Source organism: Octopus bimaculoides, chromosome 2, assembly GCF_046866305.1.
Source record: "Octopus bimaculoides isolate indiv1 chromosome 2, ASM4686630v1, whole genome shotgun sequence".
Taxonomy (NCBI): Eukaryota; Metazoa; Mollusca; class Cephalopoda; order Octopoda; family Octopodidae; genus Octopus; species Octopus bimaculoides.
The window spans coordinates 133,846,870-133,866,487 of NC_142929.1; the positions used below are offsets into that span (position 1 = coordinate 133,846,870).

At 35.7% G+C, this 19,618-nt stretch overlaps 1 protein-coding gene across 1 annotated transcript in view; it reads right to left on the bottom strand.

Annotated features, from left to right (window-relative positions):
- Positions 1–19,618, bottom strand: part of LOC106867967 (potassium voltage-gated channel subfamily KQT member 1) — a 251,801-nt gene that overhangs the window by 78,698 nt on the left and 153,485 nt on the right. The window contains exon 4 of the mRNA XM_089347720.1: positions 1,928–2,006. Coding sequence (XP_089203846.1) covers positions 1,928–2,006 — 79 coding nt within the window. The remainder of the gene's footprint in view (positions 1–1,927; positions 2,007–19,618) is intronic.

A 19,618-nucleotide genomic window follows, 5' to 3' on the forward strand; every position in this document is an offset into this window, starting at 1 on the left:
AATTATCTATGACTCAAATGATGCAAATGGCTGCATTCACATGGTTCCACAGTACCAATGGAAGATTTGGCCCTTAACTGGTGCTGTGAAAAGAATAGAAGAATTGCTGCTTCTTTTAATACACTTCACTATTCCCGTGACTTCAATAAATTCGATAGAATTAAGACCCTATTAATTTCAATGTTTTACTAACCATCCTTCTCTCAACTACAATTTCTTTACCATGTGTCTCACAGAAGTAATGATAAATGACAATCTTGAGAAGAAGACCCATCAAGCCAAGTGAAATCATTGTTGTGGCAGATATTGGTGTCACTGGTGGCAAGTAAAAGCACCCATTACACTCTCAGAGTGGTTGGCATTAGGAAAGGCATCCGACTGTAGAAACCATGTCAAATCAGACTAGAGTCTGGTGCAGCCCCTCAAGTGACCAGCCCTGGTCAAACAGTCTAACCCATGGACAATGTCTAACCCCGGGGACAAATCATCCAACCCATGCACAATGGATGCTAAATGATGATGAATATGATGATGATGATGTGCTTCCTGCTTTATTTACTTTTAGCCTTATTTTCTCAGGATTTTACTCCAAAATAATAAAATGTTTTCCTTTTCTCTTTATTACAAAATTACAAAATTAAAAAGCCAGTTCATCAACATCCTGTGGAGAGATGCCACCATTGCAAACAGCAAGAGCAGCTAACATCTGGTACAGCATTAGCTTATGGTATTTATTTCAGCTCCTTCCATGTGTATAGCTTGAAGACAAGTTCTCCTTGTCAGAGTAATATTTCCAATATAAATTACATGATGCAGCAGTTTTTAAGGGTCCTTTTATAACCTAATTAGATATAAGATTCAGATCACATTGCAGATTCATGCCCAGCAAACTCAGGGTATGAAGGGATAAATATTCCAACTGGATTTAAATGTGTGTATGTGAACATAAAATTGGACTGACTCCTGTGCAGGTGGCACGTAAAAAAAAACACCATTTGAGTGTAGCCGTTGCCAGTATTGCCAGACTGGACCTCATGTCGGTGGCATGTAAAAAGCACCCACTACACTCTTGGAGTGGTTAGTGTTAGGAAGGACATCCAGCTGTAGAAACTCTGCCAGATCAGATTGGAGTCTGGTGTAGCCATCTGGTTCGCCAGTCCCCAGTCAAATCGTCCAACCCATGCTAGCATGGAAAGCCGACGTTAAATAATGATGATGATGATAATAATAATGTGGTCGATCTCCATGCTTTAAATGGTAGCTAGTTCTGCTTTAGGTCACAACCTTCTGTGTTAAAAAAGGAAGGACACATTGCATAATATGGCCTTGTATCATCATTATTATCATTTAATGTCTATCTTCCATGCTGGCATGGGTTGGACAGTTTGACAGGAGATGGTAAGCCAGATGATTGTGCCAAGCTTCACTGTCTGCTTTGGCATGGTTTTTATAGCTGGATGCCATTCCTAGTGCCAACCACTCTGAGGTCTGCTTTATCACAGCTGACCCTCCTGGTGCTGGTGTCACATAAATAGCACTCAGGCCTCCACTCTGCAGTTGGCATAAAGAAGGGCATTCGGCTGATACAAACTATGGGTGTCTTGTGTCTGAAAATGGCTTCAACACTTTTGATCACATCTGCTCAATCAAGGTAGGATTCTCACTAAACAACAACAACAACAGCTCATTTGTACTCAAAGTGGGAAGGTCATCTTTGATCACAGTTCAGGCTTGAGGTTAGTAGACAAGAATATATTTTAATTTTGGCTGCTTTTTATTCTTTTATTTTTTTTATGAAGATCATTAGAAATGTTGTTATTGGTTTCTTTTTCTTTTCTTTCAAAGAATCTAAACAAATATATAATTAGTGAATAGTGAAGCTAAACAAATATATAATTAAATAAATCAATAGTGTAGAATTACTCACCTGATGGCAGAAGTAGCAAAAACCTGCCCATTGAAACCAACACACAGGACAAAGATGGACGCAATTACAACAATGCAGTCTGAAAGTAAAACAGAAGATATATATATATATATATATGTTTGTGTGTGTGTGTGTGTGTGTGTGTGTGTGCGTGTGTGTGTATAAATATGCACAAAGAAATATTTGCATGTGGCAACGAAAGGACTCTCCCTCAGAGTGAAAGATAGATTATATGATGTTTGTATGCGAACAGCTATACTTCATGGTAGTGAGACATGTGTGGAGAAGACATGTGTAGACTGGAGAGAAATGAAGTATGCTCTGTTGGATGTGCAACATCAGTGCACATGTACGAAATACTGCAAATGTATTGAGAGAAAAGTTGGGCATAAGAGGAATCAAATGTAATATGCAAGAGAGAAGACTGCGTTTGTTTGGATATGTGATGGATATGAATGAAGACAGCTGTATAAAGAAGTGCTGGTCACTGAAAGAATGTTGGGTCTCACAGAGGAAATGACAATGGACTGAGATGTCTGACGATATGAGGTACTTGAGAAGACCCGCCCACATCAATGAAACTAAGTTCTAGAAGTGCTGTATGTCCCACCCACGTTTAACAAGGAAATTTCTCAAACACCATGCCACAACAAACCAAACTACATCCCTACATTTCTTCTCTTCCTCGCATTTCCACTTCATGCATTATGCTTACCTCCCACTCCTCACCAATCTTGTCCTCTGGGTCCTGTCTCACTGTATCATTGCTATCCACTAATCACTGATCAGTGAGTTCTACCCAAAAGTAACAAGAAAGCTTTTCATATACCCTGCCCCAAACAAACCAATCTACATCTCTTCTCTTCCTCACATTTCCTCCTTCATACACTATGCCAAGCTCTCACTCCCCAATCTTGACCTCATGGCCCTGTTCCCCCATATCATTGCTATCCAATAGCACCCTTGACTCTATATAATTCTACCTGTATATAAATAAACTAAGGAATAAGTGCTTCATTTCTTCTTCCTCTTATGTATATGTGTGTGTGTGTGTGTGTGCATGCACACATACTCACATGAATTTATATATATATATATATATATATATATATATATATATATATATATATATATATATATACACACACACATAATGATGTACAAAAACGCATGATGTTTTTGAATGATGTTAGACTGCAGCCTTCCTGTAATGCACATTTAACATTTTATAAAATGGTATATCTTTGGAATCAGGCTATGACACAGTAAAATAACGTCATATAATTGAAATAATCACAGAGAACAAGCTAATGATATAACAAGTCCTTCATCACAATTGTTTCAATGATGAAGATGATGAGGATGATGGCGACGACAATGACGACGACGACGATGATGATGATCATCATCATCATCGTTGTCATCATCATTTAAGGCCTTCCTGACATGGGTTAGATAGTTTGACAAAAGCTAGCAAGTCAGAAGACCACACCAAGCACTGTCTACTTTAGCATGGCTTCTATCACAAGGTGCCCTTCCTAATGCCAACCACTTTGCAGGGAGTACTGGGTGCTTTTTATGTAGCACCAGCAGCAGTGAGGTCACCAAGTAACTTGCAAGACAAGGCCCTTCAAATGAGGGAAGGAATAGTATTGAGGGAGGTGGCTTTGTGCCAGGTGATAAAGGGTTGGAGTATGAATAGAGGAACAGAAATAAGTGTCTTGCAGTGGAAGAGATGCCTGAATACCTCACTTGGGTGGAGAGAACGGAGATAGAGAAGATGGTAAAAATGTGATGGGGTGGGGTACACTCAATTTACAAAAAGATATATATAAGTAAAGTGGAAACAAGGATCGCAGAGGGGGGGGGATAAATTTGCAAGATTGTGAAAGAAAAGTGGGACACGGTGAGAAGTGGACACAGGTAGAGGGAGTGGGTATTAGGAAGATATGTTGCAGGATAAAAATTTGAAAGGGACCACGTTGCGTGAAGGGTGCAAAAGGTGATTAAATACAGTGGGTTGTGAATCTAGGAGGAGGATGGGGTAAAGTGTTTGGAAGATGGGTTCTGGGAAAGAGGTTTGTCAAGGACAGATTGTATGCAAGGGAATGGACATAAACAACATGCCTTTAAGGCCTTGATTTTACTTTGTAGGACAAGTTTTCTCAAGGACAGTCCTTTGTTATGGTCTCATCACATGAAGATATCAAAATATAAAATGGGTTGAAAATATTGCTCTTACACATCATAGAATCAAGCTCAGACAAAATACAAATAATGACAGATGTGATCAGTAAATATTTATAAAAGAGACAGAAAATAGTGATTAGAGAAAAAATTGAAAGTTAAAGAAATACAAAAGTAAAAATATAGAAATGAAGAGTAAAAATTAATATCATAATCACAAATAAAAATAAACCAATAAAAGTAAAAGACGCAAGTTGGAGACAAGGGAAAGAAAATTTCACATAATGACCCAATCAAATGATATGAACTAAAAATTAATAAGGAACCAAAATAAAGAACAATAAATATAAAAAAGGAATAACAAGAATACAAAATAATAAATAATGAATAAAAAAGAAATAAATTTATAATTATAAAAGTATAGAAAGAAGCTATAAAAATAAGCATTAAAGAATAGGAATTAAAAAAATAAGAAATCCAAATAAAATTAGCTATAAAGGATAAAGCAAAGAATAACAAATAACATATAAAATTGGAATTTTGTTCATGGGACAAGATAACATGAGTTCGTATTATAAAGTGAACAGAGTCTAAGCTACATGTACATACATATATCATCATCATCATCATCCTCCTCATCATCATCATCTTCATCATCATCTTTTAATGTTCATTTCCCACACTGGCATAGGTTGGACGGTTTGACCAGAGCTGGGAAGCTGCACCAGTTTCCAGCCTGATTTGGCCTGGTTTCTACAGCTGGATTCCTGTCCTAATGCCAACCACTTTACGGTGTGTAATGGGTGCTTTTAATGTGGCACTGGCACAAATACTTTTATGTGACACTGACATGAGTACTTTGTACATGTCACTGGCACAAGGCTCTTGCAGATCCATCCTTTCCACCCGAGGGAGTGGCCTTAACACTTCTGCAGTGGAGAAAGGGTCTTCTTGAGTACAGTAAAGCACCTGGTACCTCAGTCCTTTGTCATTTCATCTGAAAGGTTCAGTGTCCTGAAGTTGTCCTTTACTACCCCATCCCATGTCTTCCTGGATCTCCCTCGAGTTCCATCTATATATATATATATATATATATATATATATATATATATATATATATATATATATATATATATATACATTTATTTTTCTCAATTGTTATATATTTTATATTTTCCCTTTAATTTTTTATTTTTTATATTTTAATTTTAATTTTTAATTTTTTTTTATTCTTTATCTCTTATTTTTTTATTATTTTTTTAGTTCTTATTTTATTTCTTATTTGTTACATTATTAATGTGGGTGCTATTATTTCCTATCACTATTATACTATATTACTACAGTCGAAATGCCCCCAATACTCTGTTTTTTGAATTTTAACGTCCAACCCTCCCTCTCCCATATACTTTATTTCCCTTTTCTTGTTGACATGTTTAATTATTCATTCTTTAAGGTCTTCTATGTTATAATTACCCTTTCCACTTCCTTCACCCTTCTTCATCTAGATAAGTGTATGTAGATAAGTTAGTACACTTAAGTTGTAATTCACTTAGGTTGACCACTCACCACAAAAATATCATGTTTCAAGTTTATTCTGGCCTGAAACTACTTATTTACGACCCACCACTGACATAGGCAGACACAGCTCATATATATCTATCCCTTACGACCTTTAAGATCTATGTATCTATATCTATTTATCGTTTTATCTTCTTCTTCTACATTTAGATTTTTCCTCACCACCCTTCCCCAATTAAGAATTCTACGAGGTATAGTACAATGCAAAACACCTCTTATATCTCATCTTTCTTCCTCCTTTAACGCCTATGTAATATAATTCTTGGGAGAGAATACATACATTTGCGGCTGAAGATAGCTTTATATTGTCAATTATACACTGATGTAACAACTATAAAGCTTGAAACACGTGTACCGCAGAATCCTTTGTGTTTTTGTTTTTATTTTTGCATTTACAATTTATTCATTCACCTCAACCACGAGCTGGCATACACTGGTGCTTACAATTGTCAAGTATTACCTCTAACATTTACTTATATATATATATATATATATATATATATATATATATATATATATATATCATTATCATCGTTTAATGTCTGCTTTCCATGCTAGCATGGGTTGGACGATTTGACTGGGGACTGGTGAACCAGATGGCTGCAGCAGGCTCCAATCTGATCTGGCAGAGTTTCTACAGCTGGATGCCCTTCCTAATGCCAACCACTCTGAGAATGTAGTGGGTGCTTTTACGTGCCACCGGCACGAGGGTCAGTCAGGCAGTACTGGCAACGGCCATGCTAAAAATGGTGTTTTTTACATGCCACCTGCACAGGAGCGAGTCCAGCGGCACTGGCAACGACCTCGCTCAAATGTGTTTTCACGCGCCACTGGCACAAGTGACAGTAAGGCGATACTGGTAACGATCACGCTTAATTGGTGCTATTTACGTGCCACTGGCATGAAAGCCAGACAGCTGCTCTGGCAATGATCACACTCGGACGGTGGTGTTAGCGCTTTACTGGCACAGGTGCCAGTCATCGAATTTGATTCAATTATATATATATATATATATAATTTGGTTCGATTATATATATATATATATATATATATATATATATATATATATATATATATATATATATGAATTGATACCTATCCATTCCCACACAGAGTAGGGAATCATATCAAGTTGAGCTCTAGCCACTATAATTAATTAGGACAGATAAAAAAAAAGGCTTCAAAAATGTCAGTAGAAAGATTAAAACTTCAAGTAACCTGATATGCATTAAAGATTCACAATGTCATATATACTGTATATGTAGTTGTGTTAACTTGTGTGCATATACATGAGAAAACAGTCTCAATCATTATTACTCAGACATACATACCTATTACAGACTGCTATTAATGTGATATTATATAGAACAAAAACTGGTGACAACAATAATAGTGAAAGTAATTATAATAAGAACACACTATTAAATAGAAAAAAATCGACGATAATAATACTGATGATGTTGATGACGATGATGATGACGACGATGATGGCGATGATGATAATGGTGGTGGTGGTGGTGATTTTGGGATTTGGTGATGGTGATGATGATGATGATGATGATGATGATGATGATGATGATGGTGATGGTGGTGAAGATGAAAGTCATTATAACAACAACCCGCAATTATATAGAAGAAAAAACTGATAATAACAAAAATAATAAAAGTAATTATAACATGTTATTATATAGATGAGAAAACTAATAATAACAATAATAATGAAACTAATAATAATAATAATAATAATAATAATAATAATAATAATAATAATGATAATAAAAATATATCCCAGCAGTTATAGTTGCATTGGGAACTATCCCTAAAGATCTGAACAGATGGGTAGAGGAAATAGGCATAAAACTTAGTTTAGTACAAGTCCAGAAAACATGAAATTTAGTGGGAGGGGGATAGTCCATTACATTGACCCCAGTGTTTCACTGGTACTTAGTTTATCGGCCCTGAAAGGATGAAAAGCAAAGTCGACTTTGGCGGAATTTGAACTCAGAACGTAACGTGAGACAAAATACCACTAAGCATTTTGTGCAGCATGGTAATGATTCTGCCAGCTCACCTTAATAGTAATAATAATAATAATAATAATAACCCTTTCTACTACAGTCACAAGGCCTGAAATTTGGCAGGCAGAGTTAGTCGATTATATCGACCCCAGTACATAATTGGTACTTATTTCATCGACCTTGAAAAGATAAAAGGCAAAGTCAACCTCGGCGGAATTTGAACTCAGAATGTAGCGACAGCTGAAATACTGCTAAGCATTTCGTCCAGTATGCTAACAATTCCGCCAGCTCACCTTAATAATAACAATGATAATAATAATGATAATAATAATAATAATAATTATAATAATAATAATAATAAGAGCACCGGGCTGAATAACAACATGGATGTGCTACACCGGGCTCCCTATACAAAAACATATCTAATCCAATAACATCGATGGAATTAGGCAACAGAACCGGTGGAAGATTTGAAGGAAGCGGTCTTTTAACGAAGATATTTTTTTTTTTTTAATATTTTTTTATTCTTAAAAAATGAAATTTCACTGCAATACAAAGCACAGGTCCTCCTATGCACGATGTCTCAATGAAACACGTGCGATCACACACGCAAAACCAACACCGGAAAGTTTACAAACTATATAAAAAAGAAATGGAACAAAATAGTAAGTACATATATTGAATAATTACGCATACACTCGAACGTGTACACAATGATATATACGTTTTGATACCCATAGAACTACACATGCATCTTAATGTTTACACAACTACGTGAAAATCACAGGACACACTCACGCATACGAAAACACATATCATAAACGAAGCAAAACCAAAACTTTTTTTTTTCTTCTTTATTTATTTTCATTTTGTGAACAAGCACAGACAGTGAACCATTCATAAGTTTAAAACGCCACACACACACACACACACAAAAATACACTATGCTCGGAGATAAATCTATCAACAAAAAAAATACAGATGAATACCGATCTGCTAGCCTTAAAAAACTACGCTACGAGCAATGTTTACATGCTGAGAACTCGGTGACGGTGTTGTCTCAAAAAACTGACCCTAAACAGACAAATCCGTCCCCTAATGTCAACGCCAAAGCTCGTCATGCCTCAATGATAACAAGGCAGATCACAAACCAGATTGGTCATCGACCGAATCACGAAGGGCCACTTACTCGAAATAGATCTGCTAGCCTTAAGAAGCTACGTCACGAGAGCTCGGAGACGGTGTTGTCTCAAAAAATGTACCCTAAGCAGACAGATCCGTCCCCTAGCGTCAACGTCGAAGCTTGTTATGCCTCACTGTTAATAAAACAAAATATAAACCGGAATGGTCATAGACCGGGTTATAAAGGACCACTTACTCGGATAATGAACCAAATCCGAGACGAGAAATCTGCTACTGGTTCAAATCTTCCCGACACACAGGAGCTGGAAGTACCCCACAACCGGAATATTCCAACAGATGGCCATCCATGCTCGTCATCAAATAACCAAAAGAAAAAGAATGAAAAATGGTCTAGGGAAGATAATAAAGAAGTTCTTACAGCCTTCTACCATGCCATATATTTCCCTACAGATAAATCTAATACTGTACAAACCTACTTAAACTGGAGACAGAAACACCTTGAAGTAAGACCCTACATAGACAGTAACAAACTTGCCAACGTCAGAAGAAACATTATGAAAAAAAAAATTACTAACTGAAGTAGAGATTGACCAAATTAAGCAAGCAGTAAAGGATAAGAAGAATGAAACTGCAGCTAAAGAAGATAGTACAGAGGAAATAATTATAAACCAGCCCAAGGCTGATGAAAATACAGTAATGATTGAAAGAGTTAAGGTAACTGATAGGCAAAGTGAAATACTCTCTGAACCAACCATAAACACTAATGCAGGTGAAAATCAAATAGATGAAGGAAGTCATACAGAAATCGACGCAACAGAACTACATGATCTAAAAAATCAAATCATGATTGAATGGCTGAAAATTAAAGAAACTAGTATGAATGAACGCGACACTCTCCCCAAAATTCGCAATTCTAACCAAAACCTGAAAATAATTGGTAAAATCCGCCTTGCACTTAAGGATATAATTTCAGCTAATGATGTTGATATTACAGATCTCAACCACCTGTACTATGCATCCGCAAGAATCTCAACGATTCTATGTGGTGAAAAGATTAGAAAAAGACAACACTCCCACAAAAAGCCTTCTTGGCAAGAACGCATTCAACACCAAATTAAGCTGCTTAGATCTGACATAGAATGTTTGAAAAACCTTAAATTTGACAAGAGTATCAAACCTACAAAGACCCATAAACTAAAGAAAAAATATAATATGAAAACCATAGTTGACATTGATGCCACCATAGAAACCATCAAGCAAAAGGTATGTGCTAAAGCTGCCCGCATAGCAAGGTATGAAAAGCGTGTTAGATTCTTCCGAGATAATAACATGTTCAAAAATAACCCCAAAAATTTCTACAGGAAGATAGGGAAAACACCAGTAACAATAAAGTCTGTCCCATCAAAAGAAGAAGTGCAAGAATTTTGGAATAAAATCTGGGCAGAAGATAAAACACACAATGAAAAGGCCCCTTCGATTGATAGAATATCTACAGACCTAGACTCCTTAGAGGAGCAAAAGTGGGAGGGGGTCAGGGTAGAAGATATAAGATCTGCTCTCAGGAGGTCAAGCAAATGGAAGTCTCCAGGAAAGGATAAAATTCCTAACTTCTGGTTGAATGCCTTCCCAGAAAGCCATGAACTGCTAACAAAACTTTACAACGATGTTTTGCAAAATCCTAGTTTGATGCCCTCTTGGCCAGTTAATGGTTTAACATTCCTGCTTCCAAAAAATGAGGAAACAAACGAACCAAAAAATTATCGCCCCATAACCTGCTTAACAACAATGTATAAGACACTAACATCTGTCCTAACCGAGTACACCTATAGTTTTTTAATAGAAAGTAGCATATTCCCTAATGAGCAAAAGGGATGTAAACGTGGATCTTATGGTTGTAAAGATCAGCTACTCATCAATAAGATGATCTTAGAAGATTGTCACAAGCGACACAAAAACTTGTCAATAGCCTGGATAGACTATAAAAAGGCCTTTGATAGCCTACCACATAGCTGGATTAGGAAATGTCTGGAAATGTATAAAATAGCTCCTACTCTGCGAAACTTTTTATCTGTAAGTATGAGATCATGGAGAACCACACTGATGTTGAACAATGACAATGAATCTCTAAATGCTGGAGATGTAAGAATTTCATGTGGCATTTTCCAGGGTGACTCACTATCACCACTCCTCTTCTGTCTAGCCCTAATACCGCTCTCAAAATTGCTCAATGATGCACAGTATGGTTATAAAATATTTGATAAAAATATAAATCATCTCATTTACATGGATGATTTAAAGCTCTTTGCAAAAAATGACCAACAACTCAAAGGCCTACTAGCGATTGTTAAACAATTCAGTGATGACATCAGGATGCAATTTGGCCTTGATAAATGTGCAAAAGCTACCTTTATCAAAGGAAAAATGACAAATACATCTAATGTGAACCTTGACCAGCAAAATGTCATAAAAGAGTTAGAACCAGCGGAGAGCTACAAATACCTAGGGGTAATTGAAGGGGACAATATCAAGCACTCAGTGATGAGGGAAAGGATCAGAAGAGAATGTTATCGCAGGGTGAGAGCAATACTGAAGACAGAGCTGAACGCGAGAAACAGGATCGAAGCGATCAATGCTCTAGCCATACCAGTCGTGACTTACAGTTTCAACATCGTTAACTGGTCAATTACTGAAATATGTAATGTTGACAGAAAAATACGAAAACTGTTGACAATGCATAGAATGCACCACCCTAAGGCAGATATAGAACGTCTTTATCTGCCAAGAAAAGAAGGAGGCCGAGGACTTTTACAGCTGGCATTATCAATGAAGGTAGCCACAATTGGCCTAGACACCTATCTGAAAAACTCTGAGGACTGGATGCTAAAACTTGTCTTAAAATATGAAAGCAAGAAAGCATCTTACTCAGTAACAAAACAGGCAAAGGAATATCTAAGTGAATTCCAATTGCAACAAATTCAAGAATTAGACGAACTAGAAACACCTGCAGAAAAAGCTAAGCGCTTGAAAACCCGTGCTAAAATTGCTGCCTTAGCTATTATGACTGAAAAATGGCATGGAAAACCTCTCAATGACAAATACCCAAAGAGAGCGAATAATGCAGATATTGACAAAGCCCTTACCCACCAATGGTTAATGGCCTCTGGCTTGAAATCAGAAACAGAGGGGTTTATCATAGCAGCCCAAGATCAATGCCTACCTACAAAGAACTACCAGGCCAACATATTAAAGAACGGCAGCTCCCCATTATGTCGTATATGCCAACAACAAAATGAGACCATCGATCATGTTGTCTCCATGTGTAGTCTGCTTGCGCCTACAGAGTATCTCAACAGGCATGATAGAGCTGCACAATATATTCACTGGGTAATATGCAAAAAGCTGGACTTGCCCCATGATAAAAACTGGTGGGAACACAAACCACCCCCAGTACTTGAAAATGATCACATTGCACTCCTCTGGAACTTCACCATTCAAACTGACAGAAAGATAGACGCAAATAGGCCAGACATCATACTGAAAGACTTCAGACAAAAATCATGCCTCCTCATTGATATGACTGTCCCAATCGATATAAACGTATCTGTCAAGACCTACCAAAAACTGAGCAAATATAAAGATCTTGAAATAGAAATGAGCAAAATGTGGAATCTGAAGACGAAAACAATACCTATTGTCATAGGTGCCCTGGGAATGACAGCAAAACGGGCTGATTACTACCTAGATCAGATTCCAGGAAACCCCAAAATGGCTGAAGTTCAAAAAATAGTGCTCATGGGAACTGCCCATATCCTACGTAAAATACTGTCTATGTGATCTCAAATTTTAAAGCAAACACATAATTTTCTTATGGTTTCTTAAACATTCACTTGAACAAAACTGTACAAATCCAAATATATGGTACCCTAGGCATAACACCTACATGAACTTCTAACTTGTTGTCTCTTGAGGTCTCTGGGTGAGACTTGGATCCAACTTGTACAAATGTAAAACAAAAGTCAAACATAAAATAATAATAATAATAATCCTTTCTACTAAAGGCACAAGGCTTGAAATTTGGCAAGAGGGGGTTAGTCAATAAAATAACCCCCCCATACATAACTGGTACTTATTTCGAGGGGCAAAGTTAGCCTCGACAGAATTATAATAATAATAATGATTTCTTCATAAAGATTATTATTCAAAAGGTTTACATCATTAACAATAACAATAATAAAAATAGTGAGTGGCTGTGTGGTAAGTAGCTTGCATACCAACCACATGGTTCCGGGTTCAGTCCTACTGTGTGGCACCTTGGGCAAGTGTCTTCTACTATAGGCTCGGGCCGACCAAACCCCTGTCTGGGTTAGCAAGTATTTCAGCAGTATCTTGCTCAAGAGCACAACACATAACCTGGTCCAGCAATTGAACTCACAACCTCAAGATTGTTAATCTGATGCTCTAACCTCTGAGACACGTACCTTCACACCACCACACACATACACACTCACACAATCATATAATTGGATGGCTATTGTATGTATGTATGTATGTACATACATGAATAAAAGAGTTTACTTGTGAGATCCAAAATAATAACTATTTTACTTAAATTTCTTAGATGAATTTTCTTTATAATTTAAATGACGACATTTCCTTATTTCTTATCTTGGTTATAACTGTCTAATCAAATATATCACAATATTAAAGCTACATTGAAAATATCAAAAGCAATATTCTTTTATTTCCATTCTAAAAATTACATTAGTTTTTATCAAGTTACACAATTTGTCAGTACCAGTTCTTGGGTTCTATGACTTTTGTCAATGTAAGTAACATAGTGGAATCTCTCTAGAAGTGTTTTACATACGCACACAAACACACACATTTACACATAGATATAGTGATAGATAGACAGATAGATAGATGGAGAGAGAGAGAGAGAGAGAGAGAGAGATACAAATAGGCAAACATTTTGTTTTATGGATGGTGCTTTCTTTGCATGTGTGAAACATTACACATGTGCACACACACATGCACACACACACACACACACAAACACACACACATTTACATGCTTACACGTAATTACATGATCACAACAGAAGAGTTTGCACTGAGCGACCCAGATATCTGACTCTTTACCTAAAAAAAGAACCAGATACCTGATTATGTTAATGTGAAATGCTTTTTAAAGAATACCTCGGTAGATTTTCCTCTCATGTCTTGATTCACTACCTTCTACCAGAATAGCACATCTTCCAGCATATTTCTCATAAATGATCATAATTATTGATTTCTAACATAGGAACAAGCCCACGCAGATTAGCAGGAGGGAACAGTTCAATACACCGGCTCCAGTTCTTGACTAGTAAAATAAAATGCATCTTCCATTGATTTTGTTGACAAGCATTACAGCTATTTAATCAACTGAACCACCTTTTCATTGATTACTCATTTGCTTGTTTCAATCATTTTGACTGTGGCCATGTTGGAACACCGGCTTTTAGTTTAAGAAATCGACTTATTCTTTGTAAGCCTGGTACTTATTCTATCAGTCCCTTTTTCTGAATCGCTAAGTTATGGGAACATAAACACACCAAGATCAGTTGTCAAGCAATAGTGGAGGGACAAATACTGACACAAACACACAAATATATGCATATATATATGTATATGTATATATATATATACATATACATATATATATAAATATATATATATATATATATATATATATATATATATATATATATATATATAAATATATATATATATATATACTATAGCCTCAGGCCGACCAAAGCCTTGTGAATGGATTTGGTAGACAGAAACTGAAAGAAGCCTGTTGTATATATATATATATATATATATATATATATATATATATGTATATATATATGGTCAGCCTGAGGCTATAGTAGAAGACACTTACCCAAGGTGCCATGCCGTGGGACTGAACCCGGTACCATGTGGTTGGGAAGCAAGCTTCTTACCACATGGCCAGGCCTGCGCCTATAATAGAGATTATTGAATTATGGAGTAATTGGCTGAACATTCCACAGACATTTATTTATGGTCTTAACCCTCAAATAAACTCAGCCTAACACTAAATGTGACATGACTGGTCCTTAGAATTACAGTAACCAAGTTTCTATACAGTTTTTGACTGCTTTTATTTCACTCAAGGTATTGATCAATATGAGACTATGGTGAAAAATGTTTACCCAAGGTACCACTCAATGGGACTGAACCCAGGACTTTATCATTGTGAAGCAAATGTCTTAACTCATGCCTGGTAGTTATTGTATTGATTCTAAAGAATAAAAAGCAAAAATGACCTAAGTTGGATTTGAACTCAAACAGTAAAGGAGAGCAACTAAATATGATACAACATTTTGTCCAATGATCCACCCAGTTAGAACCATCTCTGTCATCACTTAATGTTCACTTTCCAATGCTTTCATAGGTCAGACAGTATTTTTTTTCCAACTGGATGCCCTTCCTGTTACCAACCTTCACCTGTTTCCAAGAAAGGTAATACTTCCCATTGCCCTGACATATTTTCATAGAATATTAGAAAGGAATAACACTGCTTGTGTAGTGGTGAGACTCATTTACAACTATCACATGATATCAAGACAAGGGTGCATGCAAACACACACATGCATATGTCTATACACACACACACACATGCACGCATGCACACTCATGCATGTACATACATACACATATACACAATGAGTTTCTTTCAGTTTCTCTCAACTAAATCCACTGATAAGATATTGTAAGCCCATGGTTATAGTAGAAAGCATTTGCCCAAGGTGCTGCACAGTGGGACTGAACCCAAGATGATATAGTTGGGAAACAAGCCTCTTAACCACATAGCCACATCTGCATCTCTAAATTTTTACAGTGTAATTGAGTTGACCATTACATTTTAATAAAGTTAATGAGAGAGCACACACATGGTCATTTAATATATTAGAAAAAGAAACCATATCTTCCTCAAATTATATCTACCAACTTCAAAAAGAAAAAAAACATCAAATTACATAAACTGTGAAAATCTGACAGGATAATCATAATCACATAGGGAACACTTCTGTCTATTAGACTGCTGGATCAGATCTGACCTGGGGCTAAAAATTATTTGAAAAAGCATTTAATTTTTTCTTGAATAACCACAAGAGGGAAAAGTAAGTTTGATTCAACTGGAAACTGAACTCAGAAGTGAAAATAATTCTAATTTTAGCATAAGGCCAGAAATTTTGATGGGAGGGAAAGAAATCAATTATTTATTTTATCAACCCCTAAAGAATGAAAAGCAGAGTTTACCTCAGCAACATTTGCACTCATAATGTAAATATCTGAGAGAAATGCCTCTAAGCATTTTGCTAAATTTGGTAATGATTCTGCAAGCTCACCACTTTCAGAAATGTGAAAATAATAAAAAATATCACAAAGTGTTAAAAACATTTTAACACTTTAACGTCACAATAATGATTAATGAAAAAGTAAATAATAAATGAATCAATGTAAAGCTGATTTCATCTTCTTTCAACATGTAGTGGCCATAAACCAGATATGAAATATGCACGCGTACACACACACACACACACACACACACACACACACACACACACACACACACACACACACACACACACATACACATGTATATGTATGTATTAGGTTGTTTTACATGAAATATCGTATTTGAAAGGTAGCAATAAAATGTTTCAGAAGTGTTAGAGAACTGATTTATTTAATTAAAGTATGATCCACGTTCATTTATGACTTTTACCCAACGTTTCTCTGTCATATATTCCATCTTTTAAAATAAATTCATTTTTTCCTGGAGAAGTAATTTTTATCACAGACAAGTGAATTTTGGTAGAGGAGCCTTGCAAGATAGACGGAAGAGCATTATAGAGAATGAAGGTGAGTATATTTTAGATTAAAAAAGAATTTTGTTTATCTTAATTTTGAAAAATAAAAGAAGTATAAAGAAACCCACATTATTTATGGGATGACCCAATATACATGTATATATGCATATATGTGTGTATATATATATATATATATATATATATATATATATATATATATATATATATAAATAATTAAAACATAGGGTAAAAATCAGATATTAATTAATATCGATTTATTACCAGGAAGCTAGCACATTGAAAGAATCCGAGAGATTCAGAAAAAATATCTGAGATCTTAGGGGATTAAGGTATATTTTTATATATGGGAGAATATACAAATAATAACAACAGACGAGGACAGGTGGTGTAAATAACAAAAGTATATATTAGTATGACGCTCGGGAATACGGAAAGTCTTTGACGTTTCGAGCTACGCTCTTCAACAGAAAGAATACGGAGACAAGGAGAAAAACATGGAGAAAAAAAATTGAATAGTGTTCAGTCAATGGTCAATCATATATTTTTATATATATAATGTTGACCAGTAAAGTGGTCAATATATAATGTTGATCAGGATATATATATATATATATATATATATATATATATGATGGACTCTCCTGTCGTTAGACAACATATGAGGGTTCAACAATTTCTTACTGAGCAAACACACAGATGATTTGTTTATAGTGATCAAATGTTTGTGTCGACACAAGCTCACTCCCTCTATCAGATTGACATTACCTGGGCAGGTGCCACATGCCAGATGTCAAAATGATCACAGAGCAACATGAAATGAAATGCTTTGCTCAAGAACACAACACAATGCCAGGTCTGGGAATTGAACTCACGATCTCGCATTCATGAGTGCAACACTTTAACCACTAAGCCATGCTTAGTGGTTAATAGGAGCACTCCATCGGTTGCAATGACGAGGGTCTCAGCTGATACAATCAACAGAACAGCTTGCTTGTGAAATTAACGTGCAGGTGGCTGAGCACTCCACAGACACATGTACCCATAACATAGTTCTTAGGGAGATTCAGCGTGACACAGAGTGTGACAATCCCTTTGAAATACAGGTACTACTCATTTTTGCCAGCTGAGTGGACTCGAGCAACATGAAATAAAGTGTCTTGCTCAAGGACACAATACATTGCCAGGAATTGAACTCATGACTTTACAATCGTGAGCTGAATGCCCTAACCACTAAGCCATGCACCTTCACTTAGTGGTTAACATTTATGTAAATAGATAGATAGATAGATAGATAGATAGATAGATAGATAGACAGATAGATAGATAGATAGATAGATAGATAAATATGTATATATATATATATATATATATATATATAGATAGATAGATAGATAGATAAATATGTATATATATATATATATATATATATATATATATATATATATAGATAAATAGATAGATAGAGAGAGAGAGTGATTCAACATTATCAACACACTTCCTGACAAAAATGCATTATCAAGCAGAATCTATTAATATTTCTAACTATTGTACTTGTTTTCATCAATCAATATTTTAAAATAGAACTGGGCTTGTGCCAAAATTTTAAGTCAATATTTTAAAATAGAACTTTCTATTTAAATGACTTTCACTTCTTCCCATCACATCTGATTCAATACTCTTGTCTTTCTGACTTCTTCCTTCCTTTTTACAATACTAGTATTAACTATTTATTAGATTACATCCACCTCCACCAAGTAAACAAAAAAAAAAACACTAACACAAACAATAGTAATATAAACAAGAATGCAAAAATAAGGAGAGAAGATAGGAAACAAGAATTTTTACAAAAAAAAAAAAAAACTGTTGGCATTTTTTTCCAACATAACTAGAACCCAACCAGTTAAAACTGGATGGAAATATCAATGCTTATCTATCTATCTATCTATCTGTCTATCTGTCTCTTTGTATGTATGTATGTATGTATGTATGTGTGGAAGCGCAATGGCCCAGTGGTTAGGGCAGCGGACTCACAGTCGTAGGATCGCAGTTTCGATTCTCAGACCGGGCGTTGTGAGTGTTTATTGAGCGAAAACACCTAAAGCTGTATTTTAGAGAGTATGTTAACTGGTTACCTGCCCAGTAGCAAGGCTCTAAAGAAAACGGCCTTGATCTTTCCATCATTATTCACACAACGATTCATTCTTTAAATTTAATTGACTGGATTTGCAAACTCTCCACCAATTGTTCATAGACGTTTGCTTTCTCTTGCATTTTCTTAATGTCAAGTGGACATCTAATTTCTACAACGGGGCATATTTTTATTTTGTGGAGCCAAACAATACCAGGCCAACTGTGTTTTAATTTCATTACTGTTATTTTTAGTTATAGTCCTCTGGCTCATCCATTCCTGTTGGATCTTCCAACCAATGCCAGCATGGAAAACAGACATTAAACAATACAGTTTCTTCTTCTTCTTCTTCTGCTGCTGCTGCTGCTACTACTGTTGATGATGATGATGATGACGACGATGACGATTACAACAATGACAATAATGATGACAACCAATATTTCTTTTAATTAATCAATCACAATATTTTTCCTCGCTATTTGTTGTTATAATTTTCTTAATCTATTAAAAACCATTCTGGTCGACTACATCATCTCTCATGGGAAAATAGCATTTTCATGAATGTAACTGAAAAATTAGCCACGATTTGAACTATAAACTCACTACAGAAATTTTCTCAGCATTTTCACCAACTTCTCTTCTTAATATTTATTGCCTTTAAAGTAAATAAGGTGGCAGAATCGTTTGCTTGCTGAGCAAAATGTTTAGCAGTATTTTGTTCACCTGT